This window comes from Haliotis cracherodii, unplaced genomic scaffold (assembly GCF_022045235.1).
Source record: "Haliotis cracherodii isolate W230 unplaced genomic scaffold, xgHalCrac1.p SCAF_8, whole genome shotgun sequence".
In the NCBI taxonomy this organism is placed as follows: Eukaryota; Metazoa; Mollusca; class Gastropoda; order Lepetellida; family Haliotidae; genus Haliotis; species Haliotis cracherodii.
In genome coordinates, this window is record NW_027266341.1 from 60,554,677 (window position 1) to 60,576,633 (window position 21,957).

Below are 21,957 nucleotides of genomic sequence, written 5' to 3' on the forward strand. Positions count from 1 at the left end.
GCACAAGAACATAACCCAGATCATATCTACAGGTCTGACTCGGTGGTCGTCTTGTACCTGCACAAGAACATAACCCACATCATATCTACAGGTCTGACTCGGTGGTCGTCTTGTACCTGCACAAGAACATAACCCACATCATATCTACAGGTCTGACTTGGTGGTCGTCTTGTACCTGCACAAGAACATAACCCACATCATATCTACAGGTCTGACTCGGTAGTCGTCTTGTACCTGCACAAGAACATAACCCACATCATATCTACAGGTCTGACGCGGTGGTCGTCTTGTACCTGCACAAGAACATAACCCAGATCATATTCACAGATAATATTCAGGCCTATTAGGAATAAGAAGCAGTCACAGACTAATTTATACCATATTGTTCCAGGTAATATTCCACTTGGAAAGTTTTTATGTATCCTAAACTGGCTTCCACACGAGTTCAAATACTAAAACAAAAGCATGTTTCAGTTTCACTGGTCTAGTGGTTTCTGAGGAGATATTTAGGACACAGGCCAGACAAACAGGCGATGACAAAAGCTTACTTGACTTTCAGTTGATCTGACATGAAATACTGCCTTGAACAATGTCTACGATTAACAGTTTTAGCAACTTTGACAAACAAAAGTTTTCATGTGAAGACTTACATGTCAAACGTCTTTGAAAGTGCAGTGTTTTCAGCCTGAGCTTCTGCCAGCTGAGATGCCAGGTCAGACTTGAACTCCTCAAACAGTTTGCGTTCGTTGCTCGTCTTCTCCTCCAGGGCAGCAAACCTCTCACTGGTGCAAGCGGTGTCGAACAGCTTCTCCGACGACAACCTGGACACCACACCTTACACATCAAACCATCGATAACGCAGAGACGCTACAGAGGGTTCAGGCTACTTCACAAAGTGGGGTTGTATCATCATGTGGGGTTGTATCATGTGAGGTTGTACCATCTCATAAGTGGTTGTCTCGTCATGTGGGATTGTATCATGTGGGGTTGTATCATGTGAGGTTGTACCATCATAAGTGGTTGTATCGTCATGTGGGGTTGTATCATTATGTGAGGTTGTACCATCATGTGGGGTTGTACCATCATGTGGGGTTGTATCATCATGTGGGTTATACCATTATGTGGGGTTGTATCATCATGTGGGTTATACCATCATGTGGGGTTGTACCATCATGTGGGGTTGTATCGTCATGTGGGGTTGTACCATCATGTGGGGTTGTATCATCATGTGGGGTTGTATCATCATGTGGGTTATACCATTATGTGGGGTTGTATCATCATGTGGGGTTGTATCATCATGTGGGTTATACCATTATGTGGGGTTGTATCATCATAAGTGGTAGAGTATCATGAGCATTGATCCACGCAATTGGGTTACGATGACATGCATTAACCAAGTCAGCGAGCCTGACCACCCAATCCCCACAAACAAAGAAGACTTTTACGGCAAGCATGGGTTGCTGAAGACTTATTCTAACCCGGATCTTCACGGGTCTGTATCATGTGGGGTTGTATCATCATGTGGGGTTGTATGTACCTGTCTCTCCTCCCTGCTAATGGCCTGTATGTACCTTTGTGTAATCATATATTGACCAATATAATAAAAGTGATGTTGAAAATCACTAAAATCTCAGTCATGTTTCAAATGGCCTGTATGTACCTGTCTCTCTCCTCCCTAAGAGCCTCCTTCTCAGCCTCCAGCTTCTTGAGGCTCTGCTGCTGACTGTTCTTCACCTCCCTCAACTGGGTTACCTCCCTTTCAGCCTCCACCAGGTGGCCTTGCAGCTCCCCCTGTTTCTCCATCATGTCGGCCCTCAGGCTGTGGACAACACACGCACCAATACAGTCCTCATACTTTCATGGACGAGAGTTCAATGACAAATGTAGCAACAGGCTTACCTACAATATTTGCTTGTATATCATGGACACTTTCTTTATAAAAAATACAGTAATGTAACTAATAAGAGTGAGTGAGTGAGTGAGTGAGTGAACATGGTATTACTCCGTTTTCAGCAATATTCCAGCAATAAAAGAACTGGGGACACTAAAATTGGGATTCACACACTGTACCCATGTCGCTAATTGAACCCAGGTTTTCGGCAAGACAAGCGAACACTTTAATCAGTGGGCTACACCACCGCCCACAAAATGGTGCGAGTGCAGTGTGTTGAAGACCACAAAAACAAATCAATGAAAGTGGTGTTGTTGGATGACTTGGGGTCTACAGGTGACCAAGTCAGGTGTCGGAATATTGGGGTCTACAGGTGACCGAGTCAGGTGTCGGCATATTGGGGTCTACAGGTGAACGAGTAAGGTGTCGGGATATTGGGGTCTACAGGTGACCGAGTCAGGTGTCGGGATATTGGAGTCTACAGGTGACCAAGTCAGGTGTCGGGATATTGGAGTCTACAGGTGACCGAGTCAGGTGTCGGAATATTGGGGTCTACAGGTGACCAAGTCAGGTTTTGGGATATTGGGGTCTACAGGTGACCGAGTCTGGTGTCGGGATATTGGAGTCTACAGGTGACCGAGTAAGGTGTCGGGATATTGGTGTCTACAGGTGACCGAGTCAGGTGTTTGGATATTGGAGTCTACAGGTGACCGAGTCAGGTGTCAGGGTATTGTGTGCAGCCTGCAGCCACACATCTGCCCAGGTGTCGAGTACCGACCTGCCAAGTGCCTTCTCTGTCTTCAGTAGAGTGTTCCTGGTGTCCTGGAGCTCCGTGGTCAGTTCCGCCCGACTGGACTGCAGCGTGGACTGAGCCTGGGTCAGTGAATTCCTGGCATCTCGTAGTTTCTCCTTCAGAGCATCCTCTGCCATCTCCTTCTCCGTCTCTATCCTGAAGGACAAGGAGACACTTGTATTAATCTCAGCACCAATTGCTCAATCATAGTGTGACAATATAGGGATTTCACAACAATTTTGGTGGCGGATTGAAAAAATTGGTTTGTTTTGTAACGCCGAACTCAGCAATATTCCAGCGGTCTGTAAATTTGTTGAGTCTGGACCAGACAATCCAGTGATTGACATCATCAGCATGAATGGACACAGTTTGGATGCGATGACATGCATCAAACAAGTCACCAAGTCTGACCATCCGATCTCGTTAGCCGCCTCTTACGACAAGCATAGTCGCCTTTTATGGCTACATGGGTTGCCGAAGGCCTATTCTACCCTTGATCTTCAAGGGTGGAAAGAAGTGGTAATTAGTACCAGAATCCAACCTTGCTCCTCTGACAACATTGACTCGTTACTGCAGCTCATCCTACTAAAAACATACCTATTGACCAACTCCTGCAGCTTATCTGACAACATACCTATTGACCAGCTCCTGCGGGTAATCTGACAACATACCTATTGACCAGCTCCTGCAGCTAATCTGACAACATACCTATTGACCAGCTCCTGCGGGTAATCTGACAACATACTATTGACCATCTCCTGCAGCTAATCTGACAACATACCTGTTGACCAGCTCCTGCAGCTAATATGACAACATACCTGTTGACCAGCTCCTGCAGCTAATCTGACAACATACCTGTTGACCAGCTCCTGCAGCTTATCTGACAACATACCTGTTGACCAGCTCCTGCAGCTAATCTGACAACATACCTGTTGACCAGCTCCTGCAGCTAATCTGACAACATACCTGTTGACCAGCTCCTGCAGCTAATCTGACAACATACCTGTTGACCAGCCCCTGCAGCTAATCTGACAACATACCTGTTGACCAGCTCCTGCAGCTAATCTGACAACATACCTGTTGACCAGCTCCTGCAGCTAATCTGACAACATACCTGTTGACCAGCCCCTGCAGCTAATCTGACAACATACCTGTTGACCAGCTCCTGCAGCTAATATGACAACATACCTGTTGACCAGCTCCTGCAGCTAATCTGACAACATACCTGTTGACCAGCTCCTGCAGCTAATCTGACAACATACCTGTTGACCAGCTCCTGCAGCTAATCTGACAACATACCTGTTGACCAGCTCCTGCAGCTAATCTGACAACATACCTATTGACCAGCTCCTGCAGCTAATCTGACAACATACCTGTTGACCAACTCCTGCAGCTAATCTGACAACATACCTGTTGACCAGCTCCTGCAGCTAATCTGACAACATACCTGTTGACCAGCTCCTGCCGCTAATCTGACAACATACCTATGGACCAGCTCCTGCAGCTAATCTGACAACATACCTGTTGACCAGCTCCTGCAGCTAATCTGACAACATACCTGTTGACCAGCTAATCTGACAACATACCTGTTGACCAGCTCCTGCAGCTCATTGGCCTGCTGCTGCATGTCCTCTAGCTTCTGGACGAGGTCCTGTCTCACACTGTCCCACTGTCCCCTCTCTCTTTCTCCTTCCTGACCCAAGACGACCAGCTTCTCCTCATACTGCTGTCTCTCACTCTCCTTCTCCGCAGCCAACCTGAAATGGTCACCTCAACCCTTGAAGCAGGAGCAGCGACAGACTCACAGTGTGTGGAGACACATAGGTCCACAGATGGCACGGTCACACACAACCCAAACTCACATGACTGCAATGTGAGATTTGTTTGTTGATTGTTTAATGCCCCATTCAGCTGAACACATCAATAGCAGACATTTCAATAACAGCCGGCCCTACAGACATTTCAATAACAGCCGGACCTACAGACATTTCAATAACAGCCGGCCCTACAGACATTTCAATAACAGCCGGCCCTACAGACATTTCAATAACAGCCGGCCCTACAGATATTTCAATAACAGCCGGCCCTACAGACATTTCAATAACAGCTGGCCCTACAGACATTTCAATAACAGCTGGTCCTACGGACATTTCAAAAACAGCTGGAAGTCCGAACACTTCAATAACAGCTGGCCCTCCAGACATTTCAATAACAGCCACCCCTACGGACATTTCAATAACAGCTGGAAGTCCGAACACTTCAATAACAGCTGGCCTAGGGACACTTGAGAAACAACTGGCCCTCCGGGCACTTAGGGAACAGCTGACCCAGGGCCACAGATCAACAACCGATGCCTACAACACATACAATGCCTACAACACATACTTTGCTACATCCTCCATCGCCGCGTTGAGCTCCTCGGTGACCATGTTGAGGTTCCGCTTGTACTCCGTCAGCTGTGCCACCGTCTCCACCTTCTCGGCCTTCACCTGCTCCAGTGTCTCCTCCAGCTGTGTCAGCGTCCGCTCCCGTGCTGTCACCTCAGCCTCACTCTTCACCGCCATGATCTGCAGCTGTTGCTCCAGCCGCTCAACCTTCCCACAGAGGTCACTCTCAGACTCACGGTACTTCTCCTCAAGCTCACTCAGCTTCTCACCTTCTCGCACAAGATCACGTTCATGCTGCATCTTTAAGTGTTCCAGCAGCTGTTCCTTTATCTCAAGGTCAACATCAAGATCCTGCTTCTCCGCTTTCAGTTTGTCCACCTCACTCAAGAGGCTGTGCTTCGCCTCCAACAGTTCAGCCTTCTCCTCCTCCAGTTTCTCAATTCGTTCCAGATAGAGCTCAACGGTTTTCTTGTGTGATCCTGTGACCTCCGACAGCTGTGAACTCACAGATGACTCGGATCTCTCCGTCTCAGATAACCGACTCTGAAGTGTTTCTATGTGAGATGATTTTAAAGCAACCTGTTGTGTAAGGCTGTCAATTTTGTCCTGTGTTTCGTGAAGCAGAGCATTTTTGGACTTCACATCTCTTGCTTGAGAATCAACCAGCTCCTGAATCTCCTGTAGTGAGGATTTGCATTTGTCTAATTCAGCAGTCACATTCTCTGTGTTACCCTGGAAACAAGCATGCACTAGTGTTGGGAATTGGTCAAAATCTCAGGTATCGTCATTGGTTAGTACGCCACACTCAGCAATATTCCAACGATATTACCGCAGTCTGTAAATAATCAAGCCTGGACCAGACAATCCTGTATTTGACATGAGCATCAATCTATGCAATTGGGATATGATGACATGCAGCAACCAAGCCTGACCACCAGATCCCCTTAGTTGCCTCTTACCACAAAAATGGGTTCCTGAAGACCAATTCTCATCCAGATCTTCACATGGGCATCACTGGTTCAAAAAAGCAACCAATGAGTGAGTAAAGCTGCTGGAACAATATGTCACTTATATCATGCCATGCCCCCAGATAATAAGAGACCTTTGAAGATCCGGGGTTAAAGTCTTCAGCAACCCATGCTGCCGTAAGTGGTGACTAACAGGATCGGATGGTCAGACTCGCTGACTTGGTTGATGCATGTCATCGATCCCAACTGCATGGATCGATGCTCATGATGTCAATCACTATTGTCTAGTCCAGACTCGATTATTTACAGACTGCTGTCATACAGCGGAATATTGCGTTGAACAACAACAACAAAAACAAACAGTTAATGAGAGATTAATGATTGATCATGAACGCAAATAGCAAAAAGTAATAATGTGATTTCTTTCTTATAAAAATTGTACACTCATCTATTGAGAAATAATACTCCAGTAACAGTCACGGAAATAACACTACTGTGGTTTTAATTGTTCTATTCAATGTTATTGCAGCCACATTTCATTTAATATCTTAAAATGATCTCAAGTAATTGACCACAGATGTCACAATTGATTGTTTGGTTGCTGAATGACATCAACAATTCGAACATCACAAATATGTACAGCAGATTATATCAGGCAAATGTATCTGTTGGTGTCTGTTTAGGTGTATTGGAAATAGATACTGGACTTCAGTAGACTTCAAGATTCAGTAAATTATCAGTAGAAATACAAACTGATAATGGGCTTCCTGAAGTGTGCATTTAAGTAAGACAAGGCTATCATCAAATCCTGCAGTTTCACCAAACCGAATCCAGTTTCCAGACAAGGTGTGAAGTTGTTGAGTTTGGAAGCTGCCCTGATTAAAGTTATTTCTGGAAGTTGTCCCCATCTGAGCCCCACCTTGGCCTTGTTCAGTGACTGTATGAGATCCTTGTTGGTCTTCTGACTTGTCTCACACTCCACTCTCACCTCCTGTAGACTCGCTTTGGTCACCTGAAGCTCGGCAGCAGCTTTCTCATACTCAGCCTTGCCGTGGCTCTGCTCCTCCGCTTTTGGAAAAAAACAAGTTGTAGTTGGCAGTACCACAGCCACACACAGCCATACAAGACCTAGACCTGGCAAACTGGTGGCTTACAATGTGTGTGATACCATGCTGCAGTTTAACATGAATACCCCACTCAGACACAGTACACTGACTCTGAGCCGACAAGTCCTTGTTTTAGCCCTTTAATGCCGAGCAGCAGACAGGGTAACAACAAGTACCATCTTTTAACGTCTTTTGGTATGATGCGGCAGGTGATTTATCATTGATGGCCATTACAAAATGTGTTGTGGTCGAGCTGCTCTATCTCCACCACCGTCAGGCCACCGTCCTAGAGTCCGTATAACAAACCCAAAAAATATTAAAAAATGATAAGGACACTTGTTGATGTCCTGCAAGCCTCACTCACCCAACGTCTGCTCCAACGTGTGATACTTCTCAGTCAGACTTCGGATGTTTACGTTCATCATCTCCTCTCTTCTGTAAAACAAAGACCTTCAAAGTTTGAAAACCACAGTGGACAACAAGGAACGTGATGGACATCTTCAGAATGTAGAGAACTGAAAAAAACCAACCCACATAGATTACAGTTGTTCTGACACCTACCTCTCCTGACTTGACCTTGCGAGATTCTCTACCAACACCTACCTCTACTGACTTGACCTTGCGAGATTCTCTACCAACACCTACCTCTCCTGACAAGACCTTGCGAGATTCTCTACCAACACCTACCTCTACTGACTTGACCTTGCGAGATTCTCTACCAACACCTACCTCTACTGACTTGACCTTGCGAGATTCTCTACCAACACCTACCTCTACTGACTTGACCTTGTGAGATTCTCTACCGACACGTACCTCTCCTGACCTGACCTTGAGAGATTCTCTACCAACACCTTCCTCTCCTGACTTGACCTTAAGAGATTCTCTACCAACACCTACCTCTCCTGACAAGACCTTTAGAGATTCTCTACCGACACCTACCTCTCCTGACCTGACCTTCAGAGATTCTCTACCAACACCTACCTCTCCTGACAAGACCTTTAGAGATTCTCTACCGACACGTACCTCTCCTGACCTGACCTTTAGAGATTCTCTACCAACACCTACTTCTCCTGACCTGACCTTTAGAGATTCTCTACCGACACCTTCCTCTCCTGACCTGACCTTGAGAGTTCTCTACCAACACCTACCTCTCCTGACTTGACTTTGAGAGATTCTCTACCAACACCTACCTCTCCTGACCTGACCTTGAGAGTTCTCTACCGACAACTTCCTCTCCTGACCTGACCTTGAGAGTTCTCTACCAACACCTACCTCTCCTGGACTTGACCTTGAGAGATTCTCTACCAACACCTACCTCTCCTGACAAGACCTTTAGAGATTCTCTACCGACACCTACCTCTCCCGACTTGACCTTGAGAGATTGTGTCTGTCTGACATATTATTTGATTAATGTGGTATCCATTTTGCCATGCAGAGTGACAAACGTTTTCGAAGGTCAGATTGAGAAAAAGAGCGAGTGAGTTGGGTTTAACACCGCTTTTAACATTATTCCAGTTATAACATGGCATGCTAGTTTAATGTGGGAGGAAAGCCCAAAGCGATGCAGGTCTCAGAAAATGACCACTTTGGTGAAATCCAAAAGCATGGGTATGGTGCTGACAAGCCTAGAAACAGTCAGTGCAAACCAGGAATCAAACCCACAATCATAGGTACTAACCAAGTAAAGCATTCTTACACAGTGTTCATACAGTGAAAAGTCAGAAAGATTTTGGGATCTAATCCCATTTAACTCCATGTTTGAACTTACTCCTCGAGCTGCTCTATCTTCTCCATGTGTGTTGCCAGCTCTGCATTCGACTCGAACGACTGTTGTTCATAAATCTCTTTCTCATCGCTCAGTGCAAAAATCTCACCCTTGAGAGACCTACAATTTGGTAAATTGTAAATATTCTAATAAATTGTATATTTATATACTTATCCTATCTCACACTATGCATTTCTTCTTATTCTTCGAAACTGGTTTCAAAGTTTCCAGCTTCAAAAAACACCACTCACCCAAACACATCCCATACATCACCATGTCACCACTGTGATCACGGGTCACGCACCACTGCAATCCCGTGCGACACGATCCCAGCGATCTCATCATCTGACATATCCAGCACTCCTCACTCTCAAATCTATCGCCTGGTGTTCTGACACATACGCGGACAGAGAATATGTTTATTTTTTTCAATTTTACACTACTTCAACAACACTTCAGACACCACACCAAGTTAGATTAATAAAAAGGAATGCATAGTGTGAGATAGGATAAGATTAAAAATTGAGTCTTTTACTCCAAGACATCTCAAGTTTATTAAGTTCAAAAGGGACATGATTGATAATGGGATATTCATGTCCCCATTGCTCTAAAGTTATTTAAATTATTGTGTTAATTTCAAAGGACATGAACTTGTGAAATATGTTATTTATATTTGATTTCCTTTCTAAGCTTACGGAAAGTCCTCTGAAGTATCATAAATGTATCAGCAGTGCTTGTGATATACATGATATAGGGTACAGTTGTAGTATAGTATAGAGAACAGTTATAGTACAGTGTAGTCCAGTGATAGAATACAGTATTCAGTACATGTGATATAGTATTTAGTACATGTGATACAGTATTCAGTACATGTGATATAGTATTCAGTACATGTGATACTGTATCACATGTACTGAATACTGTATCACATGTACTGAATACTGTACTGTGACTGTGTACTGTGATACAGTATTCAGTACATGTGACACAGTATTCAGTACATGTGATATAGTATTCAGTATTCAGTACATGTGATACAGCATTCAGTTTATGTGATACAGTATTCAGTACATGTGATACAGCATTCAGTACATGTGATACAGTATTCAGTCCATGTGATAAAGTATTCAGTATTCAGTACATGTGATACAGCATTCAGTTTATGTGATACAGTATTCAGTATTCAGTACATGTGATATAGTATTCAGTACATGTGATATAGTATTCAGTACATGTGATATACATGATATAGGGTACAGTTGCAGTATAGTATGGTCGGGTCATAGAGAACAGTTATAGTACAGTGTAGTCGAGTGATAGAATACAGTTGTAGCACATGTGATACAGCTTTCAGTACATGTGATACTGTATTCAGTACATGTGATACAGTATTCAGTCCATCTGATATAGTATTCAGTCCATGTGATACAGTATTCAGTTCATGTAATATAGTATTCAGTCCATGTGATACAGTATACAGTACATGTGATATAGTATTCAGCACATGTGATACAGTATTCAGTCCATGTGATATAGTATTCAGTCCATGTGATACAGTATTCAGTCCATGTGATACAGTATTCAGTCCATGTGATACAGTATACAGTACATGTGATATAGTATTCAGCACATGTGATACAGTATTCAGTCCATGTGATATAGTATTCAGCACATGTGATACAGTATACAGTACATGTGATATAGTATTCAGCACATGTGATACAGTATTCAGTCCATGTGATATAGTATTCAGTACATGTGATACAGTATTCAGTTCATGTAATATAGTATTCAGTCCATGTGATACAGTATACAGTACATGTGATATAGTATTCAGCACATGTGATACAGTATTCAGTCCATGTGATATAGTATTCAGTCCATGTGATACAGTATTCAGTCCATGTGATACAGTATTCAGTCCATGTGATACAGTATTCAGTCCATGTGATACAGTATACAGTACATGTGATATAGTATTCAGTCCATGTGATACAGTATTCAGTACATGTGATACAGCATTCAGTACATGTGATACAGTATTCAGTCCATGTGATACAGTATTCAGTACATGTCATACAGTATTCAGTACATGTGATACAGTATTCAGTCCATGTGATACAGTATACAGTACATGTGATATAGTATTCAGTACATGTGATACAGTATTCAGTACATGTGATATAGTATTCAGTCCATGTGATACAGTATTCAGTTCATGTGATATAGTATTCAGTACATGTGATACAGTATTCAGTCCATGTGATACAGCATTCAGTACATATGATACAGTATTCAGTCCATGTGATACAGTATTCAGTACATGTGATAAAGTATTCAGTACATGTGATATAGTATTCAGTATTCAGTACATGTGATAAAGTATTCAGTACATGTGATATAGTATTCAGTATTCAGTACATGTGATATACATGATATAGGGAACAGTTGCAGTATAGTATGGTCGGGTCATAGAGAACAGTTATAGTACAGTGTAGTCGTGTGATAGAATACAGTTGTAGCACATGTGATAAAGCATTCAGTTCATGTGGTATAGTATTCAGTACATGTGATATAGTATTCAGTACATGTGATACAGTATTCAGTACATGTAATATAGTATTCAGTTCATGTGATATAGTATTCAGTACATGTAATATAGTATTCAGTACATGTGATATAGTATTCAGTCCATGTGATACAGTATTCAGTCCATGTGATGCAGTATTCAGTCCATGTGATGCAGTATTCAGTCCATGTGATACAGTATTCAGTCCATGTGATACAGTATTCAGTACCTGATGGTGTCTTCACACTCCCACTGTTCCATGCGGAGACGAGTCACTGCCAGTTGCAGGCCTTTGTTCTGGGCCTTCAGAGCATCTCTGTGAACACGACACAATCCAGGGACTAAACATCACAGCTGAATCAAGTGAATGTGAACCCTTCACATACACACAACAAACAAAGCATTTGAGGATTTTATCATGTGGAGACTGGCTTTGTTCTGTGTTACATCTGTGTTATGCTAAGTACAGAAATGGTCTTGGTTTGAGTGAGTCAATAGGGTGAACAAGAACGTGTTCACTTGATACCTGTACGTCTGCAGGGCCTCACTACAGATCTTGGAGCTCTCCAGGTTGTCGTCCTTGCGCTGCAGGTCCTCCGCCAGCTGCTCCAGCTTCTCCACCGCACCCTCGTACTTCTCCCGCATCCGCATCTTCATCTCACGCACCTTCCGCTCCGCCGTCCCACGGATCTCGTGCAGCGACAGCTTGATTTTCTTTAGGAAACATCACCATAGAATCTTCAGTACTTCACCAACATTATTTGTTTGTTATTGAAGACAATAAATAAAGTAACATGCACTCGAGGTTTACTTCAAAATGGGATATTATGGGACTGAATTATCCCGAGGGGGTTCCGGAATAGGTTTGTTTGTTTGTTGTTTAACGCCGCCCTCAGCTATATTCCAACTATATGACAGCAGCTGCAAATAAACCAGTATGGCCCAGACAGTCCAGTGATTGATATTGTGAACAGCGATCCACGCCGCCAGGGTACGATGACACGCAGTAACCTACTCAGCATGAATATCACCTCTTACAACCAGCATAGGTTTAATGAAGTGTTTCCAAAATGCCAAATAGTGAGTTTTCATGTATTGTAGCAAGACCTAACTATTTCGAGGATGCACAAGGTTTCAGCTTTTGGTGTTACCTGAGTATCATCTCTTGCCTTGTTGACCTTCCCTAGAAGGTCAAGGTCACCCTTCCCTGCTGCCACCGATCTTTGCTCTGAAGCATACACACATCCTGACATTGAATGATCACATCTCCTTCATGCCAGACTAATTTCAGTTTTGTATAACAGATAACCATACTTCATTTATCTGTTTCTGGAACAAAGGTGTCCTTGGTTGAAATTAGGCTTATGTCCACCCCATACCCTTTCCACTTTCCTCTCCATAAATTCATTGTTGTACAAATCTTGAGGGAAAAATCCCTTTATATTGTTATGAGGACAAAGTACCGTTTGAACATATAAGACACATTAAGTTGGTATGTTTGTATGTTTGTTGTTTAATGCCGCACTCACCAGTATTCCAGCTATATGATGGTGGTCTGTAAATAATCGAGACTGGACCAGACAAGCTAGTGATTGACATAATGAGCATCGATCCACGCAATTGTGATAAAATGACATGCATCAATCAAGTCAGCAAGCCTGACCACCGATCCTGTTAGTCACCTCTTACGGCAAGCATGGGTTGCTGAGACCTATTCTACCCTGGATCTTCAAGGGTCATAAGACACGTTGTGACTAGAGTCATAATGGTGGTGCAGGACACAAAATCTTTCACCAACCTTTTGCATTTTCTGTGGAATCTTGATCTTTTTCATCCTCAAAGCTTCGTTCTGAGAGGAAAGGTAAAATCTGTTTGTCATTGACACATTAAAGGTTTCCTCATAAAGAAACAAACACACCCAAATTGTTGAAATCTTACGGTACAATATGATTAGTGATACATTTATTCATTAGCTTAGTGTTGCAAAAAGAATTCTATAACTTATTATAGGAAAAGCCGATTTGCCAAGACATCCATGTTGTTCACTGCTTGTAGACTCTCGTTCACTAGCATCAATAAAAATACTGAAAAGTGCCGTTTCTAATTTGCAAACTTGAAGGATAAATGGTCATACCACCCACCTAGTTCGGACACCTTGTTGTTAAGTTTGTCTGCCAAGCAGGTGACCTCGCGAAGGTCACGTAGCAGAAGGGAGACAGCCTCCTCCATGTCGTGTTTCAGACCACTGATCTCCTTGTCTTTCTTCTCCAACTTATTCCTGGCATCTGTCAGTTCTGCCTGTAATTTGTCATCTTTCTTCTTGACAGCTCCCTCAGTCACCGTCACCTACAGGAGTAAACTTCATACTGGTTACCATGTCTTGTTGAAATAAAACACAGGAAAAGGTCACACTACACCAGGACAAGGTCACACTACACCAGGACAAGGCCACAGTACACCATGACAAGGCCACACTACACCAGGAGAAGGCCACATTACACCATGACAAGGTCACACTACACCATGACAAGGTCACACTACACCAGGACAAGGTCACACTACACCAGGACAAGGCCACACTACACCAGGACAAGGTCACACTACACCAGGACAAGGTCACACTACACCAGGACAAGGTCACACTACACCAGGACAAGGCCACACTACACCAGAAGGTCACACTACACCAGGACAAGGTCACACTACACCAGGACAAGGTCACACTACACCAGGACAAGGTCACACTACACCAGGACAAGGCCACAGTACACCAGGACAAGGCCACACTACACCAGGACAAGGTCACATTATGCCAGGACAAGGTCACACTACACCAGGACAAGGTCACACTACACCAGGACAAGGTCACACTACACCAGGACAAGGTCACAGTGCACCAGGACAAGGTCACAGTACACCAGGACAAGGCCACAGTACACCAGGACAAGGCTACACTACACCAGGACAAGGCCACACTACACCAGGACAAGGCCACATTACACCAGGACAAGGTCACACTACACCAGGACAAGGTCACACTACACCAGGACAAAGCCACACTACACCAGGACAAGGTCACACTACGCCAAGTTAAGGCCACACTACACCAGGACAAGGTCACAGTACACCAGGACAAGGCCACAGTACACCAGGACAAGGCTACAGAGCACCAGGACAAGGTCACACTACACCAGGACAAGGTCACATTACACCAGGACAAGGCCACACTACACCAGGACAAGGTCACACTACACCAGGACAAGGTCACACTACACCAGGACAAGGCCACAGTACACCAGGACAAGGCTACACTACACCAGGACAAGGCCACACTACACCAGGACAAGGCCACAGTACACAAGGACAAGGCCACAGTACACCAGGACAAGGTCACACCAGTGTAGTAAGAAATGTACCTTATTCTTCAGTGTGGAGTTGCTATGTGAAACATGTGCCTTATTCTTCAGTGCGGAGTTGCTATGTGAAACGTACCTTATTCTTCAGTGCGGAGTTGCTATGTCAATCGTACCTTACTCTTCAGTGCGGAGTTGCTATGTGAAACGTACCTTATTCTTCAGTATGGAGTTGCTCTTGTTGACATCCTTGATGTCCTTCTCGAGCGTGGCCACCTTGGCAATGAGGGCGGTGCGGTCGGACTGTGCATGCTGCAGGCGTCCCTCCATCCTCTTCATGTCTTCCTCCTTGGCGCCGACCTGCTTGTTGAGATCTGTCTTGTCCTGTAGAAGCTTCTTGATCTGACAACAGTTACCATGGTTACTTCAGTGTCTCCGTCCTGACTTTTCAACAGGAGCTAAAGAACTCCTTCCTTTCTTCTTATTGAGATTAATCATACCCGTTTTAATTTTTGTGCAAAGAATTCATATGTTCAATTTATACGTGTCTTTCCAGTTTATTTGTATGAAAGTACATTTATGTAATACACATTATTAAACAAACAGATTTCAAAGTGTGTCATGCAGGCGCCAAGAAGTCATTTGACCCGAGTGAGTGAGTGAGTTGGGTTTAACGCCACTTTTAACAGTATTCCAGTTATATCGCAAATAACTCACAGATTCTTCTTATATTTCATTTCAGGCTGTCAGCATAAACCACAAAATTTACAATCTTTCAACCTCGTTTTTAATCTCACCAAAATTATATTCTAATAAGAGCCCTCTATTTCTAATTTTGAGAGCGCCCTGGGTGCTTATTTCATCGAATAAGGTATGCCATTTCCTGTTTTAGGTGTGCAGCGGGCATGGCAGCACAAGTACTTCCGAGCCCTGTCTCATGAAACATTATCCTTACCTCGCGCTCGAGTTCCTTGAGTTTACTCTGCATTATAGCCTCCTCCAGTGATCTCCCCTTCCTCTCCTTCAGTGACTGGAAGCATAGTGTGACACACAGTGTAACATCAGTGTGACATCAATGGCATAGTGTGGCATAGTGTGACATCAGAGTGACATACAGTGTCACATACGGTGAAGCAAAAACTGAAGCAATTCTGACAAGCTTCAACTTAAGGAAAGTGATTAACTTGCACCTGGTTGCATCCAGGGACACATAAAACCGCATGTACCCTGAGTGATCCTGCTACATCAAAATTATCTTACCGACATGTTTTAATGTGACATTGTAAAAGAATTAACACACATTCAAAATTGAAAAAAACCCGGCTGTTCAATTAAGCTGAGGTTAATTTGTACTATGTCACGTGACTTCCATTGACTTGAAAAACGCATGCTGCTTTTTCCTTTGAAGTGGGGCATAAGGGACTTATTCAGCCTCTCAGATATGCACGTGCAGCTTCTATTGCTCATGGCAGGGTATAACAGATTTATTCCCCTGCTGAGAAATTTATTACCCTACACACTATTTTATCAAGATCACGTGGACCAATCAGATCTCATCATTCTGACATGGAGGTAGGATAAATAGGTTTGTACCCAGTTCAGCAAGCAGAAACTTAGAATTAGGCTGTGGACTTGTGGCTAACAAAATTTTAACAAATGTAATACAGTAGAACATGGATATAATGAACTACAAAGGACTGGACAAATCAGTTTGTTATATATATTGTTTGTTACATACATTTTCGCTCGGAAACGTCAGCCATCTTGGATAAAACAAACACAATGCACATAATTGCAGCATTGCCCGCCATGATAGCATGTGCTAGTGAAGTGACGCTTTGACATAATCTCGTGAATTAATGTTTGTCTTACACTGCAGACAAGATTAGTTCAGTTACAGGTAAGATAAGCATAAAGGAAGTTCAACAAGTTTGAATCATCTTGATTGTGTTGATTCGCCCGATTGCGTATAGCCAAATGTCCGTGACACTTGACACTGAGTCGGAATTCTCAGTTCGCTATACACGTCACTAATTAGTGGTAGATGGGCTTGTCAGGGATCAGATGTCAGTTCGCTATACACGTCACTAATTAGTGGTGGATGGGCTTGTCAGGGATCAAATGTCAGGTCGCTATATACGTTAGTTGGCTGTAGAGAGTTTGTTATATACCCACATTTTATAGGACAATATAGCGGAGACAAATCAGGAATTTTGTAACAGTTCCTTGTATCCATTTGTTCGCTCTATCCATGTTCGCTCTATCCATGTTCGTTATATCTGTGTTCTACTGTAACATGTTAAGCCTAAAATGTGTTGAAAAATAATGCCAAAAGAAATTAGACAAGAAACAAGAAAAACCCAAAGTATTGTGAATGCATCAGCGATAGCCCAGCTATAAAACAACAAACAATTCATCTGGGTCAGTCCAACCAGTGACTGAGAGCATGAGCATCAACCCAAGCCATAAGAAACACACAGCTTGAAACATACCCAGCAACGTGGTGTGGGGACCTGTTCCATCCCAGGTCCAAAGACAGTGAAATGTTTCAGGTATTAAGATTGTGATGTTAGCATTAACACATCAGCTTCACAAAGTTCTGCCCGACAGGTAATTTGATGACCTACTTCTGTGCTGGAAGCGTGGGACAGGGATTTCTTCCTCGGGGTGCTGGAGAACACCCCAGGGCCGTGCTGGTTCCCCGCCAACATGCTGACGCCACCGCTACTGATGACGCTACATGTACTGATGTCGAAGTCTGCAGGGCTGGGGCCAAACTCTGTTAACAACAAAGAATCAAACACTGAATGTCAGCTTTGGCACTATGTTACTTACTCAAAACTCTATTTGTCTTGTAGTAGCTCAGCTATTAATTTACAGAATAACCAAGAATAACCAATTATAGATTATCCATGAACCCTGAACAGATTTTATACAAAGGGGTGTGATTTTCGATATTCATGAGGGTCATATGTAATTCCTCTAGGCTTGTATTTTATTCTATATATAGTCTATATACATGCTACAGTAAATGTGTAAAATCAGTCAAAGTTTAAAATGTCATTAACTAATTGACTGAATAATCTATCCATTTATATGACATATTGACTGAATATGCTGAAAGAGTTAAAAAGGGCTGAAAAACATCTCAACAGGCTAATTATGCTGGGATGAGAAGCCAAAACAATTACAAAAATATTCATTGACTTTTGTTTTCTTTTAATCATAACATTTACAGTTTGGAATTCATCGTCATAATAAAACAAAAGGAAATATTTTTCAGTCAATTTGTAAAAAACCCTGAAATATTTAGACATTTTGTAAATTGCCCAAGTGAGAATTCCATAGAACAACTGGAGTGTACTGCTTCGCGGAGGGTGTGGATTTCAAAATTAAATTGATAATTGAGATTTCTTGAAAATAATTGCACCAATAATCAAGAGTGATAATCAATATCTACTGATTGACTCAAAAAGTCAAATGCTTTTAACTTGACAGTGTGTCATAATATATTATTATCATATCTGTTATATCTATATTATATCTAGTATTCGGTGTAGAGCACCACCATTCTACTAAATAATCAAGCCTGGACCAGACAATCCAGTGAATTACATCATGAGCATCGATCCACGCACTTGGGATCAATGACATGCATCAACCAAGTCAGCGAGCCTGACCTCCCGATCCCGTTAGTCGCCTCTTACGGCAATCATGGGTTGCTGAAGATCTATTCTACACCAGATCAAAGGGGTCCTAGTCCTAACTCAGTGCTAAAAGTTAAAGATTTAGAGTCCTTAGATTCAAATCCTGGACCCCAGTCGCTTATTACGCTGTTCATTAATGAATGAGGCAGTAACCATGGTAATAGCCATATGACCTGTATTCTGGGTGATACTGGAGTGAATGAGTGAGTATGGTTCTACACCGCTTTTAGCAATATTCCATTCATATCACGACGGTGGACACCAGAAATTGGCACACAACGTACCCATGTCGGGAATCGAACCTGGGTCTTCGGCGTGACGAGCGAACGCTTTAACCACCGGGCTAACCGCCCGCCCCTTGGGTGGGGACTTACATACTGGATGATTAAGTGATGTGGTACATCAACATGCAAATTGCTCTTTTCTTACCTTTGTCATTGTTGAACCTGTCTGACTTCACGAAGGCGCCACCATGTGCAGACTTCAGCTCTCTAGGGTCATAAGCACCAACAGGTGGGGCACAGGCTGAGGGATTGATACAAACACTTAGCATGCTTAATGACAGTGTAGAATCCTTTTGCCATGTTTGGCAGACACATTTTGATGAATTAAGTAGTTTCTTTCAAATCTAAACATATATCTACTCCATCATGTCCATTGTACACCACCTATGTTGATAACAGCTAAACAAACAGTGACTTGTTTCATGAAAATGGTTTGGGAAAGAGGGGTAATAATTTTACAAGATATTGATTAAAAACTGTATAAAATGTGTTACAACACAATGCAACACTGGATATTACAATACTTCAAAATATTGTTGCCATGGTTACCTCACCCAGCTATTTATTGTTGAACATGGGTAGTTGTCAAACGTAACTTGAATCTTGTTGCAAATTAACATTTAGCTGTGACAGTTTCTGCTTTAGATTACACATTTAGTATTGCTGGTATATCAATGATGGATAAGCTTTTTTTGATGCTTCAGACAGGAAAATTATATTAAAAAATGTCTTTCTAGCATAAAATGGGGACATTGGTCCTCTAATTATATAATCATACCAACATACAAGCTTTAAGATCAAGGTGTGAAAATTGTCATGTTATGCCTTAATTTGCACTTTGAAGGAGCTATTCTGAAGTCTGGTGTAAAATCATCAACGGACGGGAGTTGTGGTGATGTCTTGTGAACTCAGCTAATACAATACCATATGATAACACTATACTGTACTTACAATGAAGGAAACGTTTAAGTAACAGACTGTATCCAACCGTTGGCTTTGGTAGAAAGTAGTGAGTGAGTGAGTTGGGTTTAACGCCGCTTTTAACATTATTCCAATTATATCGTGGCGTGTCAGCTTAATGTGGGAGGAAAGCCCAAAGTGATGCAGGTCTCAGATGTTTACCACTTCGGTGAAACCCACGAGCACGGGTATGGTGCTGACAAACCTAGAAACATAATTGGGGCGAACCGGGATTCGAACCCACAATCATAGGTTTCTGGTGTGTCCAAGGGACGCAACTCTGCACAGCAAATCGCGGCGCCTTAGACGACTGGGCCATCCGTGTCCCTTGGTAGAATGTAATGAAGGCATGACTTGTATCAATGTATTAGCGACCAATAACCCTTATAGTAAAACTAAAAGCAGAGCATAACTGAACTGGTGCACAGCTAATCTATTGTCATCTTCTCGAGGCAAGGGAGTTAACTAACTATAAAAGTCCAGTTTCCACCCTTACCGAACTAGGCTGGTATTATGGAGTTACATTTTGGCTGGACTAACGAGTCTATGCATAGTCCAATCAAAATCGGACTCCGAAATCGATATCCGGTTCGTAAACTGTCAAGCAGATTTTAGTCGATTGGAGGATTTGCAAGGCATGTGCACCACTAACTCATTGTCAACAGATATTTTCTAAATCTTTTCATGTTTTTAACCAAGGTGCTCACGTGATTTGATGCACTTCGCAAGGTAAGAGTAATTTTTTCACAATATATATATCTTGAAAATCGATCAGATTGCCTTGACTGGGTGCAGCCGTTTTGTTTGAAGCAAATGCAAGTGATACAAGAGGTGGAATCTGATTGGTCCATAGGAGAGGCTAGAAGGGACATAACTTGTAATAGGCACTGGTGGTGCTACGATCGAGCCTAGGAATTCCAGCTTAGCTTGGCAAGGGTTGAAACTGGACTTATAAAGTCAGTTAACTCTCTTGCCTTGGGAAGATGATCTTTGTGCATGCTAATAAGCATTAAGAGTAGGTGTGTACTTGAGGGTAATTTGTGGCTGGGACAAGCAACACGGATACTCGGGTCAGGTGGGTCCTGAGCAGGACCTGGGAACCCACAGGACTATCCGGGCATGTGGTTAGTCACATGATATATTGTTTAATGACAAAAACTCACTATAGCTCTGTGGTTACACTACAGGTCCCTAATGTTTGCATTCCTTTCTGATGATGCAAGCATTCCTTTTGACTTGTATATGTTTGAGAAAAGATTAAGCTTCAATCAACTTTAGTGTACGCATGATCTGATCGTGTGATAGATGTATATTTAAATAATTTTGGCCATTCCTGCAGTCAAAATTCCCAATGAGACATTTTGTTCCCACCTCTTTAGACCTGCAGTGGCTAACGGGGAGGGTGGGATAATAGGGGGTCAGGTACCTGGGTAGTACATTTGGACTTGTCCTAGTATTTTGTGCAGTTGAGGTCGCAGATAATGTGCATGGTAAGGGTTTTCATAAGTCAGGACGTAGACCTTTCATGATGGAAAGACTGTTTAGGTCTGTAATTCCCTAGATCTCAACTTTTGATGTGAAAAGACAATTAACACGGGTGACATAATATAATTTGGCATATGCCATATCTGTAAATCATGGCCTTTGAATAGGGTTTTTGCTAAAGATTTAGCTTAGGAATAGATTAAGATCTAACAAATAGACATTGAACAAATAACACAAAACCCTATTTCTTTCCTCAAGATGTCATGCACACAATATAAAGTTAAAAGGTAAGTTTAAAGCGGTCTATCACTTGTATAAGTGCCACCGGCTATAAAAAAAATGTGTTGTTTTTCTTGATGCATCATTTAATGAGAATCGCCCTGGGTGGGGAACATACACACCTCTGACCTCGTTGAATCGTTTCAGACTTGCTTTTGAAAACGACATAGCGATTCCTGCAGGAATGCAACAGATTTCAAACAAAGAAGCCCATAGACTAGTCCTACCACAACAAAAATATTTTGAAGCAACCGCCGAGTAGTACAGGTGCTCTCCTGCCAATCAAATATCACTTCCGGTTATGAGATACTACTTCCTTTCGAACAAACTTCAGTTGTTTTATTTAATGCATATGATGCCTGTGAAATATTGTCAAATATTTGCATCAAGATATTATCTTGGTTATGAAA

General features: G+C 42.6%; 1 protein-coding gene across 1 annotated transcript in view; it reads right to left on the reverse strand.

Annotated features, from left to right (window-relative positions):
• LOC139449748 (hyaluronan mediated motility receptor-like) overlaps positions 1-21,784 on the reverse strand; it is a 34,391-nt gene extending 12,607 nt beyond the window's left edge. The window contains exons 1-18 of the mRNA XM_071231272.1: positions 21,670-21,784; positions 18,969-19,064; positions 17,460-17,611; positions 15,788-15,862; positions 15,046-15,234; positions 13,621-13,825; positions 13,278-13,328; positions 12,631-12,707; positions 12,006-12,193; positions 11,709-11,795; positions 8,914-9,030; positions 7,510-7,580; positions 6,959-7,107; positions 5,070-5,803; positions 4,271-4,441; positions 2,670-2,840; positions 1,661-1,819; positions 651-821 (exon numbers count right to left, since the gene is read on the reverse strand). Of these exons, the coding sequence (XP_071087373.1) occupies positions 651-821; positions 1,661-1,819; positions 2,670-2,840; positions 4,271-4,441; positions 5,070-5,803; positions 6,959-7,107; positions 7,510-7,580; positions 8,914-9,030; positions 11,709-11,795; positions 12,006-12,193; positions 12,631-12,707; positions 13,278-13,328; positions 13,621-13,825; positions 15,046-15,234; positions 15,788-15,862; positions 17,460-17,611; positions 18,969-19,064; positions 21,670-21,715 (2,909 nt within the window). The 5' untranslated portion in view covers positions 21,716-21,784. The remainder of the gene's footprint in view (positions 1-650; positions 822-1,660; positions 1,820-2,669; positions 2,841-4,270; positions 4,442-5,069; positions 5,804-6,958; positions 7,108-7,509; positions 7,581-8,913; positions 9,031-11,708; positions 11,796-12,005; positions 12,194-12,630; positions 12,708-13,277; positions 13,329-13,620; positions 13,826-15,045; positions 15,235-15,787; positions 15,863-17,459; positions 17,612-18,968; positions 19,065-21,669) is intronic.
• Positions 21,785-21,957: the final 173 nt, after the last annotated feature.